The sequence below is a fragment of the Zosterops lateralis genome, assembly GCF_965231275.1.
Source record: "Zosterops lateralis genome assembly, chromosome: 14".
Taxonomy (NCBI): Eukaryota; Metazoa; Chordata; class Aves; order Passeriformes; family Zosteropidae; genus Zosterops; species Zosterops lateralis.
In genome coordinates, this window is record NC_139774.1 from 3,421,443 (window position 1) to 3,444,513 (window position 23,071).

Consider the following 23,071-nt stretch of genomic DNA (forward strand, 5'->3'; position numbering starts at 1 on the left):
GCCCCTAACCCAGGGCACAGCCCCACCCTCCCCTGGGGCTGCTCAGGGCTGGTGGCACAGCCCCACAGCCCCTCCACCCTGGGCAGGGACACACCCTGGACATGCAGCAGACCCCGAGTCCATCAGGATCCATGGCTGGACCCTGTTCAGCTGCTCTCCAGCCCCAGCCTTGGTCCTTCCCACACTTGTTTTTCCCCAAGCCCAGGCTGTGTTTGCCCATAGGTCATGTGTTTGTGCCCAAACAGAGACAGGGAGGGACACAGGAACACCCAGGCACAGACTTTAATGCAGAGACAGGACAAACCTTGGGGAAAGAGAGCAGGGCTGGGCCAGATGAGCACTGCCTGCCTGACACCAGCCCCTTCTTTGTGCAAGGATATGGAGTGAGAGGACAAGGGAATGGCTTCCCACTGCCAGAGGACAGGGTTAGATGGGATATTGGAAAGAAATTCTTCCCTGTGAGGGTGGTGAGGCCCTGGCACAGGCTGCCCAGAGCAGCTGTGGCTGCTCCATCCCTGGCAGTATCCAAGGCCAGCTTGGATGGAGCTTGGAGCACCCTGGGATAGTGGAAGGTGTCTCTGCCCATGGCAGGGGGTGGAATGAGATGAGCTTTAAGGTACCTTCCAACTGAAACTGCCCTGTGATCCTATGATTCTCCCCCATCCCCATTTCCCATGCCTGTCCTTTTCCCACCCACCCCTTTCCCCTGAATATTCCCCAGCCCTGCATTCCCGGGCTCTCCCTCAGCATCCCATAATCCATTTTCTCCTTACTATAAGATAGCCTCTGAATAACCCAGAACAAACCCATTTTCCTCTTATCACTTAAAAAGTTCCTGGTTGGACCTCCTCAGGGTCCCACTTGGACTCACCCACCAGTGCCTCAGGTCGAGGTGTAAGGAGCTGCTGCAGCTCATTAGCATTTGTGTGCAGGGGTGTTTAATTTAATCAATTTCCTCTTTTGTGGTTTTTTGGTTTCTCTCTCAAACTGAGGAGCAGCCGAGCAGCATCCTGCCAAACCTGACATCCTGGCCTAAGCTGAGGAGAGGGAGGATCAGCACAGGCAGGATCACATCTGCTCTGGGCAGGGTGTCAAACTCCAGCAAGGCTTGGGGCACTTGAGTGCTACCAATGGGAACATGATGGGGCTGAACTGCTCTTGTCCAGGGCAGGTGACAAGGCAGGGACAGCGGGGACGTATTGAGGCTTGGGGAGTTGGCCACAGGGAAATGCCCTGGGTCAGAGCAGGGCACAGGGCTCGAGCGGTGCCCCAAAACCTGGCTGGGCACAGCCAGAGTGGGATAACCCTGTGGACAGCCCTGCTCCACCGGGAGCCCAGACTGGGGCCAGCAGGAGCCCCTCCCCAGAACAGGGACCCGGGAGCCTTCCCAGGGAGCCCCAGTGGGGAAACACCACGGGGAGGGTCCCGGAGCCCCTCAGGCTCTGCGGCAGGGCCTGGCCCTGACCACAAACACAGCCCCGGCCACCCCGAGCAGGGCCAGGGCAACACAGAGCGGGGCCACCAGGGCGGCCAGGTCACAGTGTGGCACCGACACCGGCACCTGAGCCACCAGCCAGCCCTGGTACTGGGCTGGGGAGTGGCACCTGTAGCCCCCGGGCCAGCCCTGCCCCAGGTGCCCTGTGGCCGCCAGGGCCTGCAGCCCCCCAGCCCCTGAGCACGAGCAGCTGAAGGGGTTGTGAGCCACGGCCACGTCCTGCAGCCGCCCTAGCAGCTTCACCTCATCCCTCGGCAGCTCCCCAATGGAGTTGTTGTCCAGGTGAAGGGTGTCCAGCATGGGGTAATTCCTGAGGGACGGGACGGCCTGCAGCAGGTTTTGGTTCAGGAAGAGCTTCTTCAGGGAGCTGAGGGAGACGTCTACAGCACGGAGGTGGTTGTGGCTCATGTCCAGCACCTCGAGGTTGGGAGGCAGCGGCGTTGGCACTTCATCCAAGCCAGTGTTGGACAGGTTAAAATGCCGGAGGGACGCTGGCCACTGGCAGGAGGAGGATGGGTCTGCCATGAGCTCGTTTTGGCTGAGGTCGAGGTGCCAGAGCTCCTGCAGCAGCCCCAGGCCCTCGCACACACCGTGGTAGGAGCTCAGGTTGTTGTGGCGCAGGCTCAGCTCCTGGAGCTGGGGGAAAGCTCCCTGGCAGAAGGCAGAGGTGAGGCTGCCATCGCTGAGGCTGTTCTGTGCCAGGTTCAGGGAGCGCAGAGCTCTGAACACCCTCCCGATGGCACAGGGCAGGCTGGTGACACGGGAGCCGGTGACCGCCAGCTCCTCCAGGCTCTCCAGCCACCTGCTCAGGCTGGAGAAGGCCTGTTCACGGCCTGTCAGCGGGGCAGAGCTCACGTTGTGGAAGCTCAGGGAGCGGATGGGCAAGTCCTGGCCATCCATGTCGCTCCAGTCACCCGTCCCCTGGAAGATGCAGCTCTCATAGGCCAGCTCCCGCACGTGGGTGTAGGAGAAGAACCTCAGCACACGGGCGAGGAGTATCTCAGGCACCAGGACATTTCCAATAATTATCTTCTGGACGATAAGGGAGCCCAGCATTTCAATGGCAGAGGGGTCCAGCTCCCCGATGGGGAAGGCTATGAATCTCTCCACATCTCCACCCTGGAACTTCACCACGGTTGCTGGCAGGCACTGGATGAGGCTGCCGATGGTTTCCTCGGACAGGTTGTAGCACACACAGTACTCCTCAGTGCGGTTCAAGTAACACCTGTTTCTTCTGCCTTCTGCTGCTGCCCACAGCCCCAGCCCCAGGAACAAGAGCACAGCCACACTCATGGTGAACAATCTAAAAACTGGAGGAGAAAAGGTGAATGGCAGCTGAGAGGACAACTGTGACCCAGACTGGAGGATGGTTTGGGCAAGTTCAGCCCTGCAGAGCACCCCTCAGGGACAGGGCACTGCTCTCATCCCTCCTGCACCCACCCAGCCACTGAGCCAGGACTGGGGCAAGGCTCGGGCCAGCAGCCAAACACCCCGGGGCTGCACCTGTGCCACCCTTCCCTCAGCAGAGAATCTCCCGAGGCCCTGCACTGCCTGCCTGGGCTGCCTTGCTGCAGGCTCCCACTCCTAAAGGACCAGGAAACGCCTGGAGAAACTACACACGTGGACTTACAGACAGTGGAGGCAGAGGGATCAGTCAGACCAGGGAGAGTGTCAGCTCTGTTTGTTCCTCTCTAATCTGGGGCAGGAAATTGCAACAGAGAGCTTCGTGTTTTCTCCTTCCTCAGCGATTTGATTCCCAGAGGGGTGGTAGAAAATGACCCCTGAAGGTGTGAACACATCCCTGTCAGCACCAGAAGCTGGTCAGCTGAGTCTCATCTCAGAACACAAAAGAAGGAGCAAGGAAAGATTAAAGGCTCCTAAATAAGTGCTGACTCAGCTCAAAGGGGGTCTTTGGGGGGTCCCCAGCCCAGCCTCCTGCTCTGAGCAGTTCTGTCGCTGGCAGCAGCCCTGATCAGCCACGGCTTTCCTTGGCCACATCCCAAAGCCCACCGAGGACGGAGCCCTCCCTGCCTGTCCTTGCCCTGGGGGGCTGCAGCCCCTCCCGAGGAGCAGCTCTGCCCCGGCACCTGCCCCGAGCGCCCCTGGCCGCGGGCTTTGTGCCGTGACTCACCCGCCAGCTCGCACCGACACATTTCCTTGGCCATTCCTGCTTCCTCCAGCTGCTGCCAAATCCCGGGCAGAGGCGCCAAAGGCTCCGAGTGCTCAGCTCCGTCCGGCACCCGCTCCTGCCCGGCCTCCCTCCCGCCGGAGGAGCCCCCGGCGCTCCAGGTGTGTTTCAGGTGTGCTCCAGCTGTGCCCGCGCTCCCGCGGCTGGGCACACTCCTCGTCCCCGAGTCCCGGGCACAGCCCTCGCTCCCACTGTGACTTCCTGAACGGCACGGAGCCACCCAAGTCACTTCTGCTTGGCTTCCCTGTGGCTGCGGGCTGGGAAAGGCTGTGGCCGGAGTGGCAGCACTGCTCACTTTCCTAGGAAGGGTGAGGGAACAGGGCACGGGCGAGATTCCCCAAATGCACTTTCGGGATCAGCCCTCCAGACCCTCTGGTGTTGCTGTGCCTGAAGGCTCATTGCAAGGCAATGCAGAAGGGCACAGGAGTGTCACCCAGACCATGCCCAGGTGCCTGTGTTCCATGTAGGATGGGGATGGCACCATTCCCATCCATTGGCCAGGCAGCCTGAGGCTGCACAAGGCACCAGAAGGAGCCAGAAGTGTCCCAGAAACAGCTGGATATGGCACTGAGTGCTCTGGCCTGGCTGATGAGGTGATGATCAAAGGTTGGACTTGATGATCTTGGACACCTCTTCCAGCCTAAATGGTTCTGTGATTGTATGATCTCTCAGGGATTTTCTTTTTCTTTCCCAGAGATTTCTCTGGCTATGTTGGATTCAGAAGGGGCTTCAGAAAGGTAATGAATGTGCCTGGCTGGACAACGCAGCTCCCAGTTTGCTGTTGTTACTGTGGCACTACAGTTGGTGCCACAACAGCTGGGTGGGGTCTCTTGCTCTCTAGGACTCTTGTGCAGAGGTGCTCAGCAATTCCATGGTTCCTCTTCCACATCCTCGGGTTACATGAAGTTCCTCAGCACAAGAAGGACATGGAGCTGCTGGTGCAAGTCCAGAAGAGGCCACAGAAATGCTCCAAGGGCTGGAGCCCCTCTGCTGTGCAGACAGGCTGGGAGATGGGGCTGTTCAGCCTGGAGAAAACCTCAGAGCCCCTTCCAGGGCCTAAAGGGAGTCCAGGAGAGAGACTTTGGATAAGGGCCTGGAGTGACAGGACACAGGGAATGGCTTCCCACGAGTTAGATGGGATATTGGGAAGAAATTCCTCCCTGAGGGTGGGCAGGCCCTGGCACAGGGTGCCCAGAGAAGCTGTGGCTGCCCCATCCCTGGAAGTGTCCAAGGCCAGGTTGGACGGGGCTTGGAGCAGCCTGGGGTAGTGGAAGGTGTCCCTCCCTGCCATGGAGGGGTTGGAATGGGATGAGCTTTAAGGTCTCTTCCCATCCAAATGGGTCTGGAATTCCGTGAAACTGCTGCTGAATGGATGATGGAAGAGTGTCACCTGCCCCCTGAGCCTCCTCCGGCCCCTGCAGACGGGCCCGGCAGCTCTGCCCGGGGCTGGTGCCTTTAATTTCTGCCCTCCAGCTGCCAATTCCCCAAACGCCTCCCTGGGGGAGCACCAACTCCTCTACCCCTCGGTCCCCATCACCACGGAGGAAGGTCCCGGGGCACCGAGCCGCCTTGTTTCATATTTCTGGTGAATCTGTGGGAGTTTTTAGCCTCAGCACAACCATCACCCATCCCTGCGGTGCACACCCGCCCCCGCCCACCGCGGCCCCGGCGCGCCGCTCGCTCGGAGAGGCCGGACTGTGCTTTCCCCGCCCCGGGCCCGCCCCAGGCCCGGCCCTTTCCCCGCTCGGGCTCCGCCATGAGGGGCGGGCGGCGGCCCCGGCGCGGCGGGCACAGCGCGGAGGAGCTGCGGGGGCGGCGGCGGGAGCGGGAGGCAGGTCCGGACGGGGTTTGAGGGTGCCCCAGGGGTGGGAGGGACGCCCAGCCCAGCCCAGCCCTGCCCTGCCCTGCCCTGCCCGGCCCGGTCTCACATCGCGGGGCGGGGGCGCTGCTGCCGCTCGGGGAAGCGTTTTAGGGTTTCACCCGCTCTCTGGGTTCCTGCCGTGAATTCCCCGTTCCTTCAACAGCCCCCCGCTGTCTGGGTGTTCCAAGGCCTCGCCTGCGTCTTAGCCTGGAGAAAAGGAGGCTCAGGGGCGACCTTGTGGCTCTGCACGAGTCCCTGCCAGGAGGGGACAGGCCGGGGGGGTCGGGCTCTGCTCCAGGGAACAGGGACAGGAGGAGAGAACGGCCTCAGGCTGGGCCATGGGAGGCTCGGGGTGGATATTAAGGAAAATTTCTTCATCAAAAGAGTGGTCAGGCATTGGAACAGGCGGCCCTGGGAAGTGGTGGAGGTGTTTTCTAAAAACAAGTAGATGGGGCACGGTTAGTGGCCGTGGTGATGTTTAGTTAAAGGCTGGAGTTGATGATCTTGCAGGTCTTTTCCAACTTTAATGATTTGATGATTCTGTGTGAAATCCAGCTTCAGGTCCCTCCAGCTGCTCCTCAGGCCCTGTGTTCCTCCTGTCCATTATCCCAGCAGTGGCTTCACAATTTGTGTGCCCGACCCTCCCCTCAGCCCCAGCTCCAAGTGCAGTCCCTGTCCGAGGGGGCACGGGCAGTTCCTCCCTGGATTAAGGGAGGGTTGAGGCCCGTGGGTGGGGTGGGGTGGGGTGTCCTGCCCCGGCAGGGGTGACGTGTCCGTGTCCGTGTCCCGTCCGTGCAGCGCTCCGGAGGGCGCGGCGGGAGGAGCAGCTGGTCAGCAAACGCCTCCTGCGGGGGGACGGCGCGGCCCAGGACGGGGCACAGGATGGAGCCGACGTCGTGCCAGAGCCACTCTCCCAGGATGAGGTGAAGAACCGGATGTTCTCCGTGGCAATGAGGGGTCCTCCCCAGACTCAGCATATGAAGGAGGCTGGGCGGGGGTGGGTCTAGGAATGGTTCTGATTCACTGCCAGACACAGTTAAGGTTCCCTGTGCCCATCTTTATGCCCTGGGTTCCTTTGCTTCGAGGATTGACGGGGTGAAATCTTAATGCTGGCAGTGCTGGAAGCTCATCCAGCTTTTCATTCCCTGGCCAGGTTCTGGAGCTGCTCAGGGGTGTGCAGAGGGGCTCAGAGGACAGGAAGCGATGGCTCGGCCGCCTCCGCTGGGCTCTGCAGAACGAGGAGACTCAGCAGAAGTTTGTCAGGTCAGCCCAGGCCTGCTGTGGCTGTTCTCCTGTCCCCAGGGGCCCTGTGTCTCTGTGTCCCTGTGGGTGAGCTGGCATGTGGCCCTCGGTGGGAGGTGACACCACCTGTGTCTCCCCCAGGCTGGAGGGCAGCGTCCGGACGCTCACGGGGCTCTTCACCAGCAGCCTGGCCGGGCTGCAGCTGGAGGCTGCACGCTGTCTGCACGAGCTGTCCCACTCCAGTGTCCCCGCAGTGGCCGAGGCCTGTCTGCCTGTCACCTCCTACCTGCTCACCTACCTGTCGGGACACAGCCTGGAGCTCACGGTGAGATCCGTGTGCACCTTTACTGGGGCTCTGCCACCTGGGAATCTCATGGTGTGGTTGGTATTGACTCTTCTGAGCACATTTACATGGGAGGGCTGGTGAGAAGGGGCCCTCTGGAAGCAAAAATCTTTTGGCATCACAGCCTTGCTCTTGGAGCAGGACTGTTCCCAGTGCACAGGTGTAATGACCTGCCCCTAACAGTGGAGTTCTTGTTAATCACAGATCCCTTGGGTTGGATTAGAGTGGAACCACACTAAATGACCCATGTTTATGGGAATATATATATTTTAATATATATACATATATATACACATGATCCCTGTATATATATGTGTGTGTGTATATGTATATACACACACATATATATATACATAAGCCTACCATACATATATATATATATGGTAGGTTTACTTTAGAACAGTTTGGTTGCAATGGAAAGGAGGTACGTAGCAATAGAAAGGAGGTATTTTGATTGTTATCTATAGAAATGAAACAATGTAAAAGTACAGAGATATTAAGAAAATATATTTTTAAAAAGAAAGTTATAAATAATAAAATAATATCTATAAAATAAATATATAAAAGAAAATATATAAGGAAAAGAAAGAGTAAGACAAGATAGTAGAGTGCCTGTGGCTTCATGCTGTGCAACTTGATCTGGGAAAGGAGCAAACATTTGGAGCAGCTCTGGGATGCTCACATGTTTTCCAGCTGCTCCATTGGGAAGCAGACAGGCTCAGAGCTAAGGAGCAGGATGGGCGGTGACCCCAGGTGCTGATCCCATGTGAATGCAGGCTCCAGGAGAACCAGAGGGGGCTCAGGGAAATGTCATCCTGAAAATTAGAAGTCTGAAAAACCTCCAAGGTGGGAGTGATCAGATCCCAGCTTCAGCCAGATAGAAAAAGAATGAACTGAAGCTGATTGAGCTGGGAATGGGGTGGCTGGGGGGTCCAGCAGATCCATCTGTGTTTACCCTCCAAGGGCAGCTCCTGCCCTGCTCAGGGTAGTGTGTGGGACCTGGGGCTTTGCTGGCTGCCCACGGGGTCACCTCCTGCTCTGCTGTGTTGTTGCAGGAGCTGTGTCTGTACACACTGGGGAACCTCGTGGTAGAAAGTGAGGCTGTGAGGAAGCAGCTGCTGCCTCAGGGCATTATTCCAGTGCTGGCATCCTGCATCCAGGTGGGTGAAACAGCTCAGCCACATTTCTGCTGTGCCCTAGAGAGACTTTTCTGGCTGACAGCCCTGAGTCACCAGCCCTCCTTCCAGCTGTGGGGAAGCTCTGCAGGGAGCTGTTCCCACGAGAGTGAGGGTCACCTGTGGGCTCCCTGTGCTCATTTTCAGGGCTCAGCTCACCACCTTGTGCTCGTCTCCAGCTCAATCTCCCCCATCCAGTGGCTGCTTAGTACAGTCTGTAGCACAGGGACCCCTGTCCCCTCTGCCTGGCCTGGGTCCAGCAGAGCTGGAGTTTGCAGGTCCAAATGCTCAAACCAGCACTTTTACTGTGTTTGGGCTAAGCCCAGTGGATGTGAGGAGGGGGGCAGCTCATCTCTGGTGTAGCCACAGGCTCCTGTGTCCCTCCTGGTCCCCTCTGTGACCCCTGTTCTCCAGGCACAGCTGGGTTTGGCTGGCACCCTGCAGCCCTGGCTGTGTCTGAGGGGTCAGCTGTGCTCTCTCTGATTGCAGTCCCCACACGAGGCAGTGCTGGAAGGTGTGGGCTACGTCCTCTCACAGCTCCTGCAAGCCAAGGAAGCACCTACAGAGATCATCCCGTGAGTCTGAGCCTCTGAGTCCTGCCCAAGATGGGCCCCAGGGCCTCCAGTGGTATTTGTGTGGATCCCCATCCCAGTGACATTAATAGCTCAGGGCAGAATCCTGCCACAACTGGGGAAGTTTTGCTGCAGATCAGGGAGCAGGGCTTGGCTCCTTTCCCTCGGCCTTATCGGAGCAGACAGCTCTGGTATTTCAGTAAAGGCCAGCATGGAGCAGGGAATTCTGGCTGTGTTCCTCTTGCAAAGGAAAAGATTGACTTGACAGCCCCCAGTGCCAAAAATGTGACCCCAGACAAAGTGCCCTGGACAGGGAGAGCCCAAGCTCGCAGCCCTTGGTTCAGTGTCCCTTCCAGGTGTGTGTTTGGACCCTGTGGCCAGGATTTGTGTCTCCCTGTTGGTGTCCTGCCTGTGCTGCAGCCTGTGCCTGCATTGACTCTGCTCTCTGACCCCAGCTTGGTCCTGGGCTCTGTTCTCCCCCAGCACATGCTCCCACTGGTGTGCTCTGGCCTCAAGGCTGGGATGGGAGCGGCTGTGGAGTTTGCGTGGTGTCTCCACTACATCATTTGTAGGTAAATGCATTTTTCTCCTCTTTTTGAGTTCCCTGGGAGCAGCCAAACAGAGGCAGGAAGGATCATGGTCCTGCAAGGGGATCTGGATTGCCTCCCCTTTTCCCTTGGGAAAGCAATTTCCCAGCCATCCTGGGTATCCCAGCTCTCTTGTCTGAGGATGTGTGCTGTTTGCAGGATCACTGAGCTCTTTTACAGGGTGGTAATGGGTGATAAGCCTGAGGAGGCTGTTTCTGGTCCTCTGAAATGCCCCCAAATTGCTTCCCCATGCCTGGAGTTGCCCCCCATGCTTCCCTGGGCAAGGTCCCTGAATCCTCACACTTACGGGGTTGGCTCAGGGCCACCCATCTGGACAGTGCCAGCAATCCCTGCCTGCCACTGGAGCCAAGGAACGTGTTAGGGTCAGGGCTGTCGTTTCCAGACCCACGCAGATAATTCCAGGGAATCTGTTTTTCATGGGCTTTTAAATTTTCTCATAAGCTCAGAAAAAAAATCTGCTATTCCAGTGTGAAAGAAGGCACTGTTCCAACATGAAATAAGCCCTGTGGGGGTTCAGGAGAGCACTCTAAATTTCCAGGCCCTGTTGTTTGGTGAGGGGATGGGGCAGTTTCCCCTCTCCAAGCTCCAAGGCACTGCACTGTCCCTCCCTTTGCAGGCACGAAGACAACTCAGTACTGCTGGCGCTGGGGGCCGTGCCTGCCCTCAGCACACTCCTGATTGACCTGGCTTCCCAAATCCCCCAGGGTGCTCCCGAGGGCCTGGAGCTGGTGAGAGGTGGGCAGGGTGCTGGCTGTTCCCAGGATTGCTGTGGGGACAGTGCTCAGCTGAAGGGTTGTTGTGTCCTTCTGTCACAGCTGGTGTGCCCCGTGCTGCGGTGTCTCAGTAACCTGCTGGCACAGACAGGCTGCCAGGGCCAGGACGGGCGCCTGCTCATCGCCCTCTTCCTCATCCTGCAGTGCTTCCTGCAGCAGCACCCCTTCCTGCTCCAGGAGTGCCTGTGGCTGCTCAACAACCTCACTGGTGAGTGTCCCCTGGGGCTGGGGGCACAGCTGGACACTGCTGGGACCTGCCCTGCTTTTATTCATGTGTTCCTTCTCTGCCCACCCCAGCGGATGATCCCTTCTTCTGCTCTGCTCTGCTGTCCCTGGACCTGCTCCCAGCCCTGCTGCAGCTCCTGACGTGTTCCCAGATGGCCACTGTGCTGGTAAACCTTGCCCCATGCCTTGGGAATGGTGGGGAAGTGCTGGAGCTTCAGGAACATGAATCCCACACTGACAGTGCTGGAGTTGGAGGGTGGATGGGGCAGCAGTGACAGCTTGGCAGGAAGTCTCATGTGGTGGCAGTCACCAGCCACCTTCCCTGAAGCCACTCCAGCTGTATTTGCCCTTGGCAGAGCCTTGTCCCAGCACAGGAGTGGTGATCCCAAGGGAGATGTTAACTGGGGGCCACCCCTGGAGCAGGTCTGGGAAGGCTCCTGCCACTTTGCTCTGAAAGACCCTAAAACTTTAGGAGACTGGGGATGCTGCCAGGGGTCTGTGGCAAGGCTGGGTCTGCCTGGCACAGGGATGAACAGTGCCCCGGGGTAGGTGTGGAGAAGGCATTCCAAATCCTGTGGTTTGGTGGGCACTCCACCTGGCAGGACAGGAAAAATAGTTGGAGAGGGACTTTGGGCAAGGGCACGAGTGACAAGACAACAGGGAATGGTTTCACATTGACAGAGGGCAGGGTTAGAGGGGATATTGGGAACATACCTCCCTGTTAAGAGTGGTGGGGCCCTGGCACAGGTTGCTCAGAGAAGGGACAGGGCTTGGAGCACCCTGGGATAGTGGAAGGTGTCCCTGGCCATGGACTGGATGAGCTTTAAGGTCCCTTCCAACCCAAGCCATTCCACAATTCCATGAGATGGGGAGTGGTTGGGAGCCCTTCCAAGCCTGTCAGGAATGTGCCCATGGAGCATTCACTGCTCTCCCCCTGTCCCTCCCACAGGTCCTGACTGTGCTGTGCAATGTGGCAGAGAAGGGAGCAGTGCAGTGCCAGCAGCTGCTCCAGCAGCCCCTCCTGGCCCAGCTCCTGCCCCTCCTCACACTGCCTGACCCCGAGGCCGTGGGGCAGTGCCTGGAGCTGCTGCACCTCCTCTTCCTGCACTGCCCAGAGGTGAGAGCTGGGAGAGCTCAGGATTGTAAAGGGGATGGGGAATGATTATATGGGGGTTATTGTTATTGGGGAGAGGGGATGATTATTGCAATTTGAATAACAGTGCCCCTCTGTGACTGCCACACTACCCTCCACCCCTCAGCACCCAGGCCCCTGCCCAGGGGGACACTGAGGCAGAGGGTGGCAGCCCTTCTTGTGTCTGCAGAGAGTTCCTTTCTTATTGGCAAGGACTGGTGTTTGGGCATGTTGTTTCTACCCCAGGTTTTCTTTTGGTCCTGTTGATGTTGCTTCACTTGCTGCAGATGACAGGAATGAATTCTCTGTGAGGGTGATGAGTGAGGCCCTGGCACAGGGTGCCCAGAGCAGCTCTGGCTGCCCCAGCTCTGGGATGTTCAGGACCAGGCTGGATGGGGCTTGGAGCTGCTCTGGTGGAAGCTGTCCCTGCCCATGGCACGGGGTTGCAATGAGATGGGCTTTAAAGTCGTTCCCAACCAACCCACCAGCATGGTGGGATGGACATGGATGGGAATTCAGTGTCTGGGATGGCTCTGGGGAATTCCTTCAGCCCCGTTCTCTGGGATGTGGTGGCTTGAGATGATATGATCAGCTGTAGCCCCCAGCCAGCTCTCACCCTCTCCTCTCTCACAGGCTGCTGCTGATTTCACCAGGCAAGGAGGGCACCAGGCCCTGGAGCAGCACCAGAGCACCCCAGATCTGCAGGAGCGGGCACAGGCACTGCTGGACATGGTCAGGCAGCCCTCAGGAGCCCCCAGTGCCTGCCAGGCCTCACTAGCTGTCTTCTCCTAGGCCTGGCCCCATCCCTGCCCTCCCCTGAGCTGCCAGGGGAGGAATAAACTGTTCCCCCTGTGCCTGGCTTCCCCAGGGCTGCTCAGGGCTCTGATGTGCCCAGTACTGGCTGCACAGGGGGCTGGTCCTTGTCCCCACCAGCCCAGTGCCCCCAGAGCCTGGAGCAGGGGCAGGGCTGAGCTGCAGCCTGGGCAGACTCACCTGTGCTAGAGAGGGGCCAGTGGCTGCATCAGCCATTCCTTGGGCTCTCAGCACCACCAAGCTCAAGGTAAGCACATTGTGTTTATGAATTGATAAATTAAAGATACATCTTTGACATTAAGGATAATCAGTCAAGTCTCCAGCACGTGTGTATCTCCTGTCTGTGTCACATACGGCGTTTCACAACACTCTCCAGGGCCTTCCCCACTTCATCCACGCTGAGATTGTTCAGTGGGACACTCTTCTCCTTCCCAAACTCTGTGGGAAAAACAGACAGGGTGAGAGGGGCAGGTGTGTGGGTCCTTTCCAGGTGCAGGGACACTGATGTCACAGCCCAGGCTCCCATCAGCACATCCCAGTGTCCCTCCATGTGCCTGAGTTACCACTTCCACCTTCTTATTCCCCTCCTTTCCCTTGGAAAGACCCTTGGAAAGAACTCAGAGCTGCTCAACTCCTTTCCCAGTCCCCTTTTGTTAGCTCTGGCTGGCAGGAGACACGTCCAAGAGCAACCCTGTGGCCTTCAGCCTCATCCCAGCAAAAAACTCTGATCCCACCTTGCCCACCCTGGGCTAACCGGGGCTCCATTTCCCTGCCACTTCCACCCAGACACTCAGACTCCCCTGCTCCGTGTGCTCACATTGGGAAACTTCTGCTTAAAGAGTCATTGCATCTCTTCAAAAGTTTCTAAATTATTTTTTTCCCGCCCAGATGCCCTTTGAGGAAAATACATCCTTTCCAGAGGGGCTTTTCTGCTCCCTCCTTTGTTTCACTGAGAACGCGGTGAAAATAAAGGAAAACAACCCCATTTTTGTGTAGTGAATGGGGTGGGAGATGACAGAGGCTGGGAAGCCCCTGAGGTGACCCCTCACCCTGCCCCGAGGGCAGCTGCTCCCTCTCCGCCACCACCGCTCTGTGACCCCTGCAGAGCCGGTGCTGCAGTTCCCCCCGGGCGGTGCTGAGGCCGTGGCAGGGGTTTTGCAGAGGGGCAGCCGCAGCCCCGGCAGTGCAAGGCCGGGCCGGGCCGGGCCGGGCTGGAGCTCTCGGGCTCCGGGGAAGGTCCCCTGCCCACGGCAGGGGCTTTAACAGCGCTTCTAACCCAAACAGGCGGTCATTCTCCCCATCCTCGTTTGCCCTTGCCTGTCCTTCCCCACCGCCCCCCCCCCCCCCCCCCCCCCTCTGCTTCTTCCCAGGAATGCCGACGGTCCCTGACGTCCCTTTCAGCCCAAACCATTCCATAATTCCATGGTGTTTCCCGGCGGGCACCCCTTACTTACCGTACCGAGCCCAGAGCTTGGGCTGGATACCGGAGCACTCGCGGATCAGGATGGGGAAGTTGGGATTTGCCTTCTTCAGAGTCACATAGTGGTTCTCGATAAACTCCCTGCGGAGGGAAGGAGGAGCGGCGGGTCCCTGCGGGTCAGCCCGGGGATGTCTCGCTTCCCTGGAGGAGCACCCCCGGTCCGGCCCCGGCCCCGACCCCGACCCGTCCCCGCGCTGACCTGACCCCGCGGCTGCCGGCCGGAGCGCTGGCACAGGTGGATGCGGAGCTCCCTCAGCCCGTTGCCCAGCCCGCCCCGATGCTCTTCACAGCGGCCGCCGCCATCTTCCCTCCCCGGACAACACCGCGGGGGCGGGACCGCCGCGCCTCCGCCAATGGGAGCGCCTGCCGTGCCCGCTCTCACCAATGGGAGCGCTCGCCATGATCTCACCTGCCAATGGGAAGGCTCGCTGTAATCACACCCGCCAAAGGGAGCTCTCGCCATGATCGCAGCCGCCAATGGGAGCGGCGGCCGCGGGGTGCGCTGGGAAGGCGGTGCTGAGCGGAAGGGCCGCGTAGCGGAGCTGGGGGCGCAGCGATGCCGGACCGCGACAGTGAGTTTGGGGACGGGGGACAGGGGACACGGGACGGGGGACACGAGGCGTTCCCGGACACCCCCGGGGCCGCGGCACTTGCCCGCGCGGGGCTGTCGCGGCGCTTGGGCGGGTGGCAGCGGCCCGGTGCGGGATGGGGGCGGTGTAGGCCCAACCTTCGCTGGGGAGCGGGGGGACCCCCGGGAGCCCAGGCCCGGTGCCGGGGACAGCGCTGCGGGGGGACGGGTGCGGCCACAGCCCGAGGAGCCGGGAAAGGTCCGACCTGGCGGGTTGGGCCCCGCGGCAGCCCAGGGGCGAGGAGCTACCCGGGGGTGCGGTGGGGCTGAGCCTCAGCGCGGGGACTGACACCGGGAGTGCGGCCGGGGGGTGTCTGGGGCCGCTGGGAGGATGCAGGGGCAGTGCCGGGGTGTGGGGACGGGACGCCCCCGGGGAGGCCCTTGGGACACCCCCCGGAAGGTGCAGAGCCGCGGGGCTTGGGGGCCGGTGGGTCTCGCAGTGACCGGGACCCCCGTGTCCTGTGCGAGGCCGGCCCGGGTGGCAGCGGGCTGTGATCCACCTGGGGCTGCAGGCGGACACTGTTTCCTTCGTGGTTCCGGGAGGGTGTGAAGCTGTGCCGGCAGGGTCTGAGGTCTCTCTCCTGTCCCCTAGATGAGCCGTTCTCCAACCCCCTGGCCCCCGATGGGCACGATGTGGACGACTCACACTCCTTCCACCAGTGAGTACAGCACGGGGCCCGGGGTGAGGCAGGGCCAGCGCTGTGGGATCCCAGGCTGGTTCCCACCGAGAAACTGGAAGTCACCGGTGCCCTCCAGCCTTTGGGCCCCCTCCACGGGCACCTGGTGCCCATCTCGGTCACACAGGACCTGCTCCTCCTCCAGAGCTCTTTGGGAATGATGATTTGTGTTCCTTCCCTCCCTTGTAGGTCCAAGCTGACCAATGAAGACTTCAGGAAGCTTCTTATGACCCCGCGGGCTGCGCCAACATCTGCACCACCCTCCAAATCTCGCCACCATGAGTGAGTAGGGCTCTGATTCACAGGTCCATGGGGCAGTCCATGTCCCCCATCCCTCTGGGGCTCTGTGCCCAGCTGACCCTCTCCCCTGCACTCTGCAGGGGAATATCTACAGGGGCTTTTGACAATGAGTGTGAAAAGGGGAGAAGCAGGTGGATTGGGGCTGCTGTAAATAAGAGTGAGGCTTCCTGGCTGTTAAGACACTTTGTGCAGGAGGCATATTTGATTTGGTGAAAATCAGTCTGACACCCTGCTGGTGGTGTGGAATTTGTGGGAAATTAAGGATGAGAGACTGTTCTGTTCCATCTCTGAGCACCTCAGTGCTCTGCTGTGTTTGAGGGACTGTTCTGTCCACCTGTCACCCATGTGGCTCTGCAGACTGTACGTGTGTTTTCTCACCCTTTTCCAGGATGCCCCGGGAGTACAATGAGGATGAAGATCCAGCTGCTCGCAGGAGGAAGAAGAAAAGGTAACTGGGAAAAGAGATGCAGCAGGACTTGGCATTATACATCGTGTCCTGCCCATGGAAACAGTTCTGATCTCTTGGGCTCCCAAATAGGGCCTTGAGTGGATTATTTAAGAGCTCTGGAGAAGAGCACAGGCTGAGAAACTGTCACTGCTTGTGGGAACAGCTGTGGGAGGGCAGCAGTAGGATGGGGGTGAAGTTTCACCTCCAGAAGAAGCAGGAGAGGCCCTGTGGATGTGTGGGAGAGCAGGGCAATGGTGGGACTTTTTTTTGCATTCCTGCACAGCAGGACTGCACTGGACCCTTCCCTTTGGAAGGGAGGACAGAGCTCCTCCTTAGTTGGCCTCAGTACAGCATTTCCTCCAGGCCTGTTGTGTCCAGTGGTGCTCTAGCTGGGGAAGGGATTGGGAGCAGAATGGTGTGTGTGAGGCCTCAGGGGCTGTTGCCTGACCCCAGCACCATGAACAGGTCACTGTTAACCCTGCTCTGTTTCCCCCCCAGTTACTATGCGAAGCTGCGGCAGCAGGAGATCGAGCGCGAGAGGGAACTGGCCGAGAAGTACCGGGACCGAGCCAAGGAGAGGAGAGATGGAGTCAACAAGGACTATGAGGAGACAGAGCTGATCAGCACCACTGCCAACTACAGGGCTGTGGGACCCACAGCTGAGGCGTACGTGGGCGGTGCTGGGGCCTCGGCTCAGGGCTGATCTGGGGGGGCTGGCCCTTACCTGGCTCTGCTCTCACTGCACAGGGATAAATCTGCTGCGGAGAAGAGGAGACAGTTGATCCAGGAGTCCAAGTTCTTGGGTGGTGACATGGAGCACACTCACTTGGTGAAGGGTCTGGACTTTGCGCTGTTGCAGAAGGTGAGTGCAGATATCACTGTGCTGCTCTTGCCCTGTCCTCTCCCACAGACACACAGGGTGGGTGTCACTGCTTGGTCTTGGCAGTGTGGATTTCCCTTCCTGGGAAGGGTTGATGCAGGGCTGGGGATCTGATGGGGCTCACAGATGGGCAGCAATGGCGTGGCTTGGGCTGTAATGTGTGGGTTTACTCTGCATCCAGGTACGGGCTGAGATTGCCAGCAAGGAGAAGGAAGAGGAGGAAATGATGGAGAAGCCCCAGAAAGAAACTAAGTGAGTGACTTGAGTATTTTGCATTCCTGAGTGCAGCTGCTTGCCACACAGGAGGATGCAGAGGATCTGTTCACTTGGCTCTAATACTTCTGATTTCTGTTTCTGTTTAGGAAAGATGAAGATCCTGAGAACAAAATTGAATTTAAGACCCGCCTGGGTAAGACTACGTAGATGCGGCTGTTCCCGACCTTGTCTGTGCTGTGAATGTGGGAGAAATCCTGGAGGGTGAATGGAGAAATGAAAACCATTGGAGGGGGAGAGTCCTGAATTTGAGGACTGGAGGAAGTGTGTCTTTAGGAGGGGATTCTCGTGTTGCTGATAAACTAAACATGCTTCACTTTGGCCTTGTCCTCTGCTTTCCCACACTTTTCCTCCTGTCCAGGCCGCAACATTTACCGCATCCTGTTCAAGAACAAGACGTACGAGCGGAACGAGCTGTTCCTGCCAGGCAGGATGGCCTACGTGGTCGATCTGGACGATGAATACGCCGACACCGACATCCCCACCACGCTGATCCGCAGCAAGGCTGACTGCCCCACCATGGAGGTACCCAGCTGGTGTCCAGCCTGCTTCCCCTCACTGCTCTGAATGGGCCAGAGCAGATTTTTCTGGGAGGGGTTCCCTGGCCAGGGAGTGGGATGCTTCCTTGTGGATTTCCCTTTCAGGCACAGACCACGCTGACCACCAACGACATTGTCATCAGCAAGCTCACGCAGATCCTCTCCTATCTCAGGCAGGGCACTCGCAATAAGAAGCTCAAGAAGAAAGACAAAGGTAGGAAGTGAAAGGAACCAAGTAATGGTATTTTATGCTTGGAGCATATCCCAAAGGAATGGGATGTGTTTGGGTTTGTGGTATTCCCTTGTACCATGAGACAGCGGGCTTGGAGAACTGTGATTTCCTGAGCTCTATGTCCTGAAGGCAGGAGCACCTGGGACAGGCTACTGGAAATTAGAGCTGTGAGGGTACCTTGTGGTGCTCTGCTCTTCCTGATGGAAGGCCCGGTTCCTTGGGGAAATACCCCCTCTTGGGCAGGGACATAGTGGCTTCCTGGGGGGGCTGGATACAATGTGACATCCTCCAGGCTTGCCACTCGTGGAGCTTGGAACCCAGACAGGGACAGGGCAGCAGCACAGGAGGCAGAGTGGATGATGTGCCTCTCACTGCTGCTGTCTCCTTGCAGGGAAGCTGGATGAGAAGAAGCCTCCTGAAGCTGATATGAAGTAAGTGCCTCCCTGCTCTCAGGCTGTGGGGTCACACCTCTGTCTCTTAGGGAATGGCTTTTTGGCCCACCACCTTTAGAGAGGGCTGAGTTAGGAGCTGCTGGACCTGTGGTTTGTAGGATAAGTCTAGGGGCAAGATCTGGTTTGGATTTCAGGCTTGAGGCAGGTGAGGGGTTACTGTTGCGCTGGACCACAAGACTCAGATCGTGCAGCAGAAGGGGACAGAAGTGCAGTGATGCCTCTGACAGATGTGGAAACCACTTCCATATCTGGTGTCCTTAGCTCTCGGTGCTGGTCCTGTGTGCTCCAGGTCACAAGGAGGTGGTTATGGCCTCTCTTCCTGCAGCACACCTAACTCCAGACTCTTCCACTTACAGCATCTTTGAAGACATTGGGGATTATGTGCCCTCCACTGCCAAGATGCCCCGGGACAAGGAACGGGAGAGGTACCGAGAGAGAGAGCGGGACCGGGACCGAGAACGGGACCGAGAACGGGACAGGGACCGGGAGCGCGAGAGGGACAGGGAGCGGGACCGGGAGCGGGAGGAGGAGAAGAAAAGGCACAGCTACTTTGAGAAGCCCAAGGCTGATGATGAGGTGAGTTCTGATGATGAGGTGAGTTTTTACTCATGAAGGATTGTCCCACCTGAGCTCTGCCCATTGTGGGGTTGGGGGGCTTTGGGTATCTCTGGTTGTATCCCAGTGTCAGCTCTTGCTGAGCTCTGCCTGTCCCCAGGGCTTGCTGGGTAGCTGGGAGCTTGTACTATCCCTCAGCAAGTGAGGCAGCACCAGCACCAGCCTCCTGTGTTTGTGGTTCAGCTCTGTGGTTGACACTGTCTCTCCCTCTTCTTTGCAGCCCACAGACATCGACAAAGGTGAGTCAAATGTGGGTACCTGAGAGGGATAGGACAAGGGGGAATGGTTTTAAGCTAAAAGAGGAGCGATGTAGATTTTATATTAGGAAGAAATTCTTCCCTGTGAAGGTGGGGAGGCCCTGCTAGAGGTTGCCCAGAGAAATTGTGACTGCCCCATCCCTGGAAGTGTTCAAGGCCAGGTTGGACACGGCTTGGAGGAACCCAGGATAGTGGAAGGTGTCCATGGCTATGGCAGGGAGTTGGAACAAGGCAGGCTTCAAGATCCCTTCCAACACAAACTGTTAAAAGATTCCAGGTCTCCTGGGATCAGCTGACCCCATCAGCGCCAAACTGGTTTCCTCCTCCTTTCATACCTCACCTCAGCTTATCCTGTTACTGTGTCCCAGAGAGAGTCTGCCCAGCCCCAGTGTTCTGCAGGGAGCTGTTCTTCCCCCCAAATTTAACCTGCTGCTTTCCCTACCCCAGGACCCGGCTCAGCCAAGGAGCTCATCAAGTCCATCAATGAGAAGTTTGCTGGAGCTGCTGGCTGGGAGGGAACAGAGGCATATCCTTTACTGTCAGTGCCAGCCTGGCTGGCTGTGGGGCTGGGCTGCCCTTGCAGGCACCAGCATGTCTTGGGGGCTGTCCTGCCTCACCTGGTAGCAGGGAAATGCTGCCCAAGCTTTGCTTCTCCCACACCAAATGAAAGCTTCACCCCCCCAGTTTGATTGTGTTGGGGCAGGAGGGGGTTTTCCAGCTGGCTGTGCCCATCCTGCAGCTGTAAGGCTCAGCTCATGGGGTGCTTTCCTTAACTGTTGCCACTTTGAAGAAGCCAGAAGACAAGAAGCAGCTGGGAGATTTCTTTGGCATGTCCAACAGCTATGCTGAGTGCTACCCTGCCACGTAAGGAACAGTGGGAAGCTGTGGGGTGGGAGCAGGGTATGCTGAGGGCAGCAAGAACTTGAACATCAGCCCTACTGCTTGTTGGGGGAACAGGCCTGGCCTTGTTTGTGGCAACAGCTGACTGGTAAAACCATCCCAAGCCCTTGGTTCAGGCTCTTCTTAGCTGCTCTCTGCTGTAAGTGGCTGCCTGGAGCCTGCTGCCCCTCAGAGCCAGGGGGAGGCTGAGATGGCTGGGAATCTGTTGCATTCCGTGTTAATCCATGTGATTGTGAAGCTCTGGTTTCCTTCAGTGGAAGAGAAACATCTTTCAGCCTGCAGTTATCCTAGAAGCATTTCCAACCTTGGATGCCTTGTGGTACAGGTCCCCTGCAGGGCTTGTGGGTGGGGCCACTTCCGTCTGGTCTAGAAACTGAGTGTGTTTGGTCTGAGGCCATGAGACATGTCTCCCACTAACTCCAAGGTCCTGATCCATCTCGTGGACCCACTCTGAACCCTTTCCTTGTGTTTTTCTTCCCAGAATGGATGATATGGCTGTGGACAGCGATGAGGAGGTGGACTACAGCAAAATGGATCAGGTATGTTGGCACCAGCCTTTAGGGGCAGCCAGCAAAGTAGGCACCAGTGGCAGCTGAGAGGAGCCCATGGAAAGAAGGAGCACTGGAGCTGGGTGCTGGGGGAGCTTTGGGTTTTGCTCATCAGCTCCCTGCTGTGTCAGGGAGCAAACAGCTGGCACTGGCACTTGACCCAGAGGTGTTAGTAGGTGTGCAACTGTTCCCACTCTCTTTTCCATGAAAGCTGCTGTGTGGAGCTTCCTGGAGAGGGGAGCTGGAGCCAAGGCTGCTGACCTGGGGCTGGTGGGAGATGGAGCCTTGTGGCTGGGTGTGCAGGGCTGTGTGAGAAGCCTTCCTAGCAGCAGCTGAGGAGCTGCTCTGAGTCGTTCTCTCCCTGCAGGGTAACAAGAAGGGGCCTCTGGGCCGCTGGGACTTTGACACACAGGAGGAGTACAGCGAGTATATGAACAACAAAGAGGCTCTGCCCAAGTGAGTGCAGCCTTGAGGAAGGGCCGAGCAAGGGTTCTGGGTGGGATCGCCATGCTGGCCTAGCCCTGGGTGCTGGGGCAGCTTAAAGCAAGCTGGGGACTCCCTTGTGAGAACCTGGGGAGGAGCTGTGAGCCTGGGCCTGGTGGTTTGTTTTGCTCTTAGTGTCACTCTTGAGGACTCCAGCCCAGACACTGCTTTCAGGGGCTCAGGCCAACTCTGGGGCTGGGGGGATGTGTCCCTTCCTGTGGCAGGCTGTGGGTTCCCTGTGAGTGCTGAGCCATGTCTTGCTCCCTCTCCAGGGCAGCCTTCCAGTACGGCATCAAGATGTCAGAGGGGCGCAAGACGCGCCGCTTCAAGGAGACCAACGACAAGGCGGAGCTGGACCGGCAGTGGAAGAAGATCAGTGCTGTGAGTGCCCGAGCTGGGCTCAGCCTGGAGCTGCCAGCCTGGCCCAGGACAGCTCCCACCCACTCCTGCCCTTGCTGTCCCAGCCATGCCCAGTGTGTGTGTGAGCACCAGAGCTGGCTCTCCCTGCTGGATTTGCTCCTTGCAAGAGCATCAGCCAAATCCTTGGGGCATCAGTATTGCAGAGGAGTCTGAAGCTCTATTTGGAACTGTTGTCCTGGGAGCAGCCCCAGTCAAGGGCTTTTTGCTCTGGGCTGTGCAGCAGATGAATGTGTCCAAAACCATTAGTTTGGAGCCATCCAAAGGGGATTGGAGGGGACAGGACATGTTCAGTGGCTCCATTTGTCAGCTGGCAGAGCAGGGGGTTGTCCTGGCAAGGTGAGCAGTATGGGCTGTGCTGGAGAAGGTGAGAACAAATAGTCTGTGGTGGCCAGAAAGGAGCAAAGGGCAGACAGGCCCCACTTCTCCAACTGTAGCTCCCCTCAGCTCACTCTGGCGTGGCTGCAGCTCTCCTCAGGTGTATCTGGCACCCTCCAGCCTCTCTGCTAGTTGTGAGCAGCCAGATTTCCCTGAGGGTAACAGGACTTTGTGGTTTCTCTGCAGATCATCGAGAAGAGGAAGAAGTTGGAGGCTGATGGGTAAGTACAGTAGTCTCTGCTTGTGGCTTAGCTGCAGGGGCTCTGTTGGGGCCTCCCACCTTCTGTGGTGTGAAAGTGTGGATGTCAGTGCTGAGCTCTGGATGGGAGGATGGTGGAGCTGCCTGCCCTGCCTCCTCACCACTCTCCTGTCCCTCTTTCTCTTCCAGGGTTGAGGTGAAACGTCCCAAGTACTGATGCCTCCCCTGTTTCTTCCTCCCTCTCCTGGAAGCCTGGCCTGCTGGGAGCTGCCTTCCTGGAGTCTGCTGGTGTGCTCTCCTTGCCCCACACACCGTCCACTCTCTGCTCAGGGCTGGGGGCTCTTCCCTCCCTCTGTTCTTTGCTGTAGACCCTGTGCTGTGTAAATGTTGTAGCCTTAATAAAATCACATTAAATTTGTGTGTGGACATCTCTTTGTGCAGAGAGGAGGCGCCTGGGGACATTCTGGCCTCCTTTGGAGCAGCAGGGGTGCTAGGACTCTTCTACTTTCCAGGCAAACCGTGGCTTACTGTATTTATTGTGGGAGCCTTTTGGGCTGGGGGCAGCATTCCTGCATAAAATTAACAATTCTGTTTGGGGGTAATAATGCCATCTGAACATTCTGTGCCTCAGGGCAGGGGGAAGAAATGGGACCCTGAGTTCGGGTACAGATGGTGCAATGACGTGAAGCAGAGAGCAGAGGATGTGCAAGCTGCTCTGAGCGCTGGCAGAGCTGCTCTGGCTGTGTGTGATGGGGCCAGCACCAGGCACAGCTTGTTCCCTCCGGGCAGGGCCAGCAGGGGGCTGGGATGGCCCCTGGGGGAGGGGCGCTGCTGGTGGTCCCTGGCTGGGCTGGGGTCTCTGGGGGAGCCTGCAGGCCCCAGACCCTGCAAGGGGCCGAGGTGCCGCCTGGTCCCTGGCTGCCCCCACCCCTGGGAGC

General features: G+C 58.3%; 3 protein-coding genes across 3 annotated transcripts; 2 read left to right on the top strand and 1 right to left on the bottom strand.

The window, feature by feature from the left end:
• Nucleotides 1-5,439: 5,439 nt before the first annotated feature.
• TMCO6 (transmembrane and coiled-coil domains 6) lies at nucleotides 5,440-12,551 on the top strand (the record flags this gene model as incomplete). The annotated part of the gene is made up of 12 exons (XM_083871511.1): nucleotides 5,440-5,518; nucleotides 6,256-6,467; nucleotides 6,698-6,807; nucleotides 6,928-7,111; nucleotides 8,185-8,289; nucleotides 8,794-8,879; nucleotides 9,332-9,448; nucleotides 10,101-10,212; nucleotides 10,300-10,465; nucleotides 10,555-10,649; nucleotides 11,432-11,599; nucleotides 12,248-12,551. 12 exons carry the CDS (start codon nucleotides 5,440-5,442, stop codon nucleotides 12,404-12,406), a joined length of 1,593 nt encoding a protein of 530 aa, XP_083727637.1. The 3' UTR covers nucleotides 12,407-12,551.
• A 118-nt stretch (nucleotides 12,552-12,669) lies between these two features.
• Nucleotides 12,670-14,210, bottom strand: NDUFA2 (NADH:ubiquinone oxidoreductase subunit A2; the record flags this gene model as incomplete). The annotated part of the gene is given in 5 exon segments (XM_083871786.1): nucleotides 12,670-12,865; nucleotides 13,882-13,988; nucleotides 14,107-14,126; nucleotides 14,128-14,183; nucleotides 14,186-14,210. Coding segments are annotated over 5 exon segments (300 nt in total). The 3' UTR covers nucleotides 12,670-12,773.
• Nucleotides 14,211-14,393: 183 nt separating this feature from the next.
• On the top strand, nucleotides 14,394-22,551 carry IK (IK cytokine). Its single transcript, XM_083871850.1, has 20 exons — nucleotides 14,394-14,479; nucleotides 15,128-15,194; nucleotides 15,402-15,494; nucleotides 15,901-15,960; nucleotides 16,459-16,626; nucleotides 16,708-16,822; nucleotides 17,022-17,092; nucleotides 17,203-17,249; nucleotides 17,475-17,638; nucleotides 17,758-17,866; nucleotides 18,276-18,315; nucleotides 18,693-18,912; nucleotides 19,172-19,190; nucleotides 19,656-19,733; nucleotides 19,991-20,072; nucleotides 20,590-20,647; nucleotides 21,024-21,112; nucleotides 21,412-21,520; nucleotides 22,121-22,155; nucleotides 22,323-22,551. Exons 1-20 carry the CDS (start codon nucleotides 14,464-14,466, stop codon nucleotides 22,348-22,350), a joined length of 1,668 nt encoding a protein of 555 aa, XP_083727976.1. The 5' UTR covers nucleotides 14,394-14,463; the 3' UTR covers nucleotides 22,351-22,551.
• The last annotated feature ends 520 nt before the right edge of the window (nucleotides 22,552-23,071 follow it).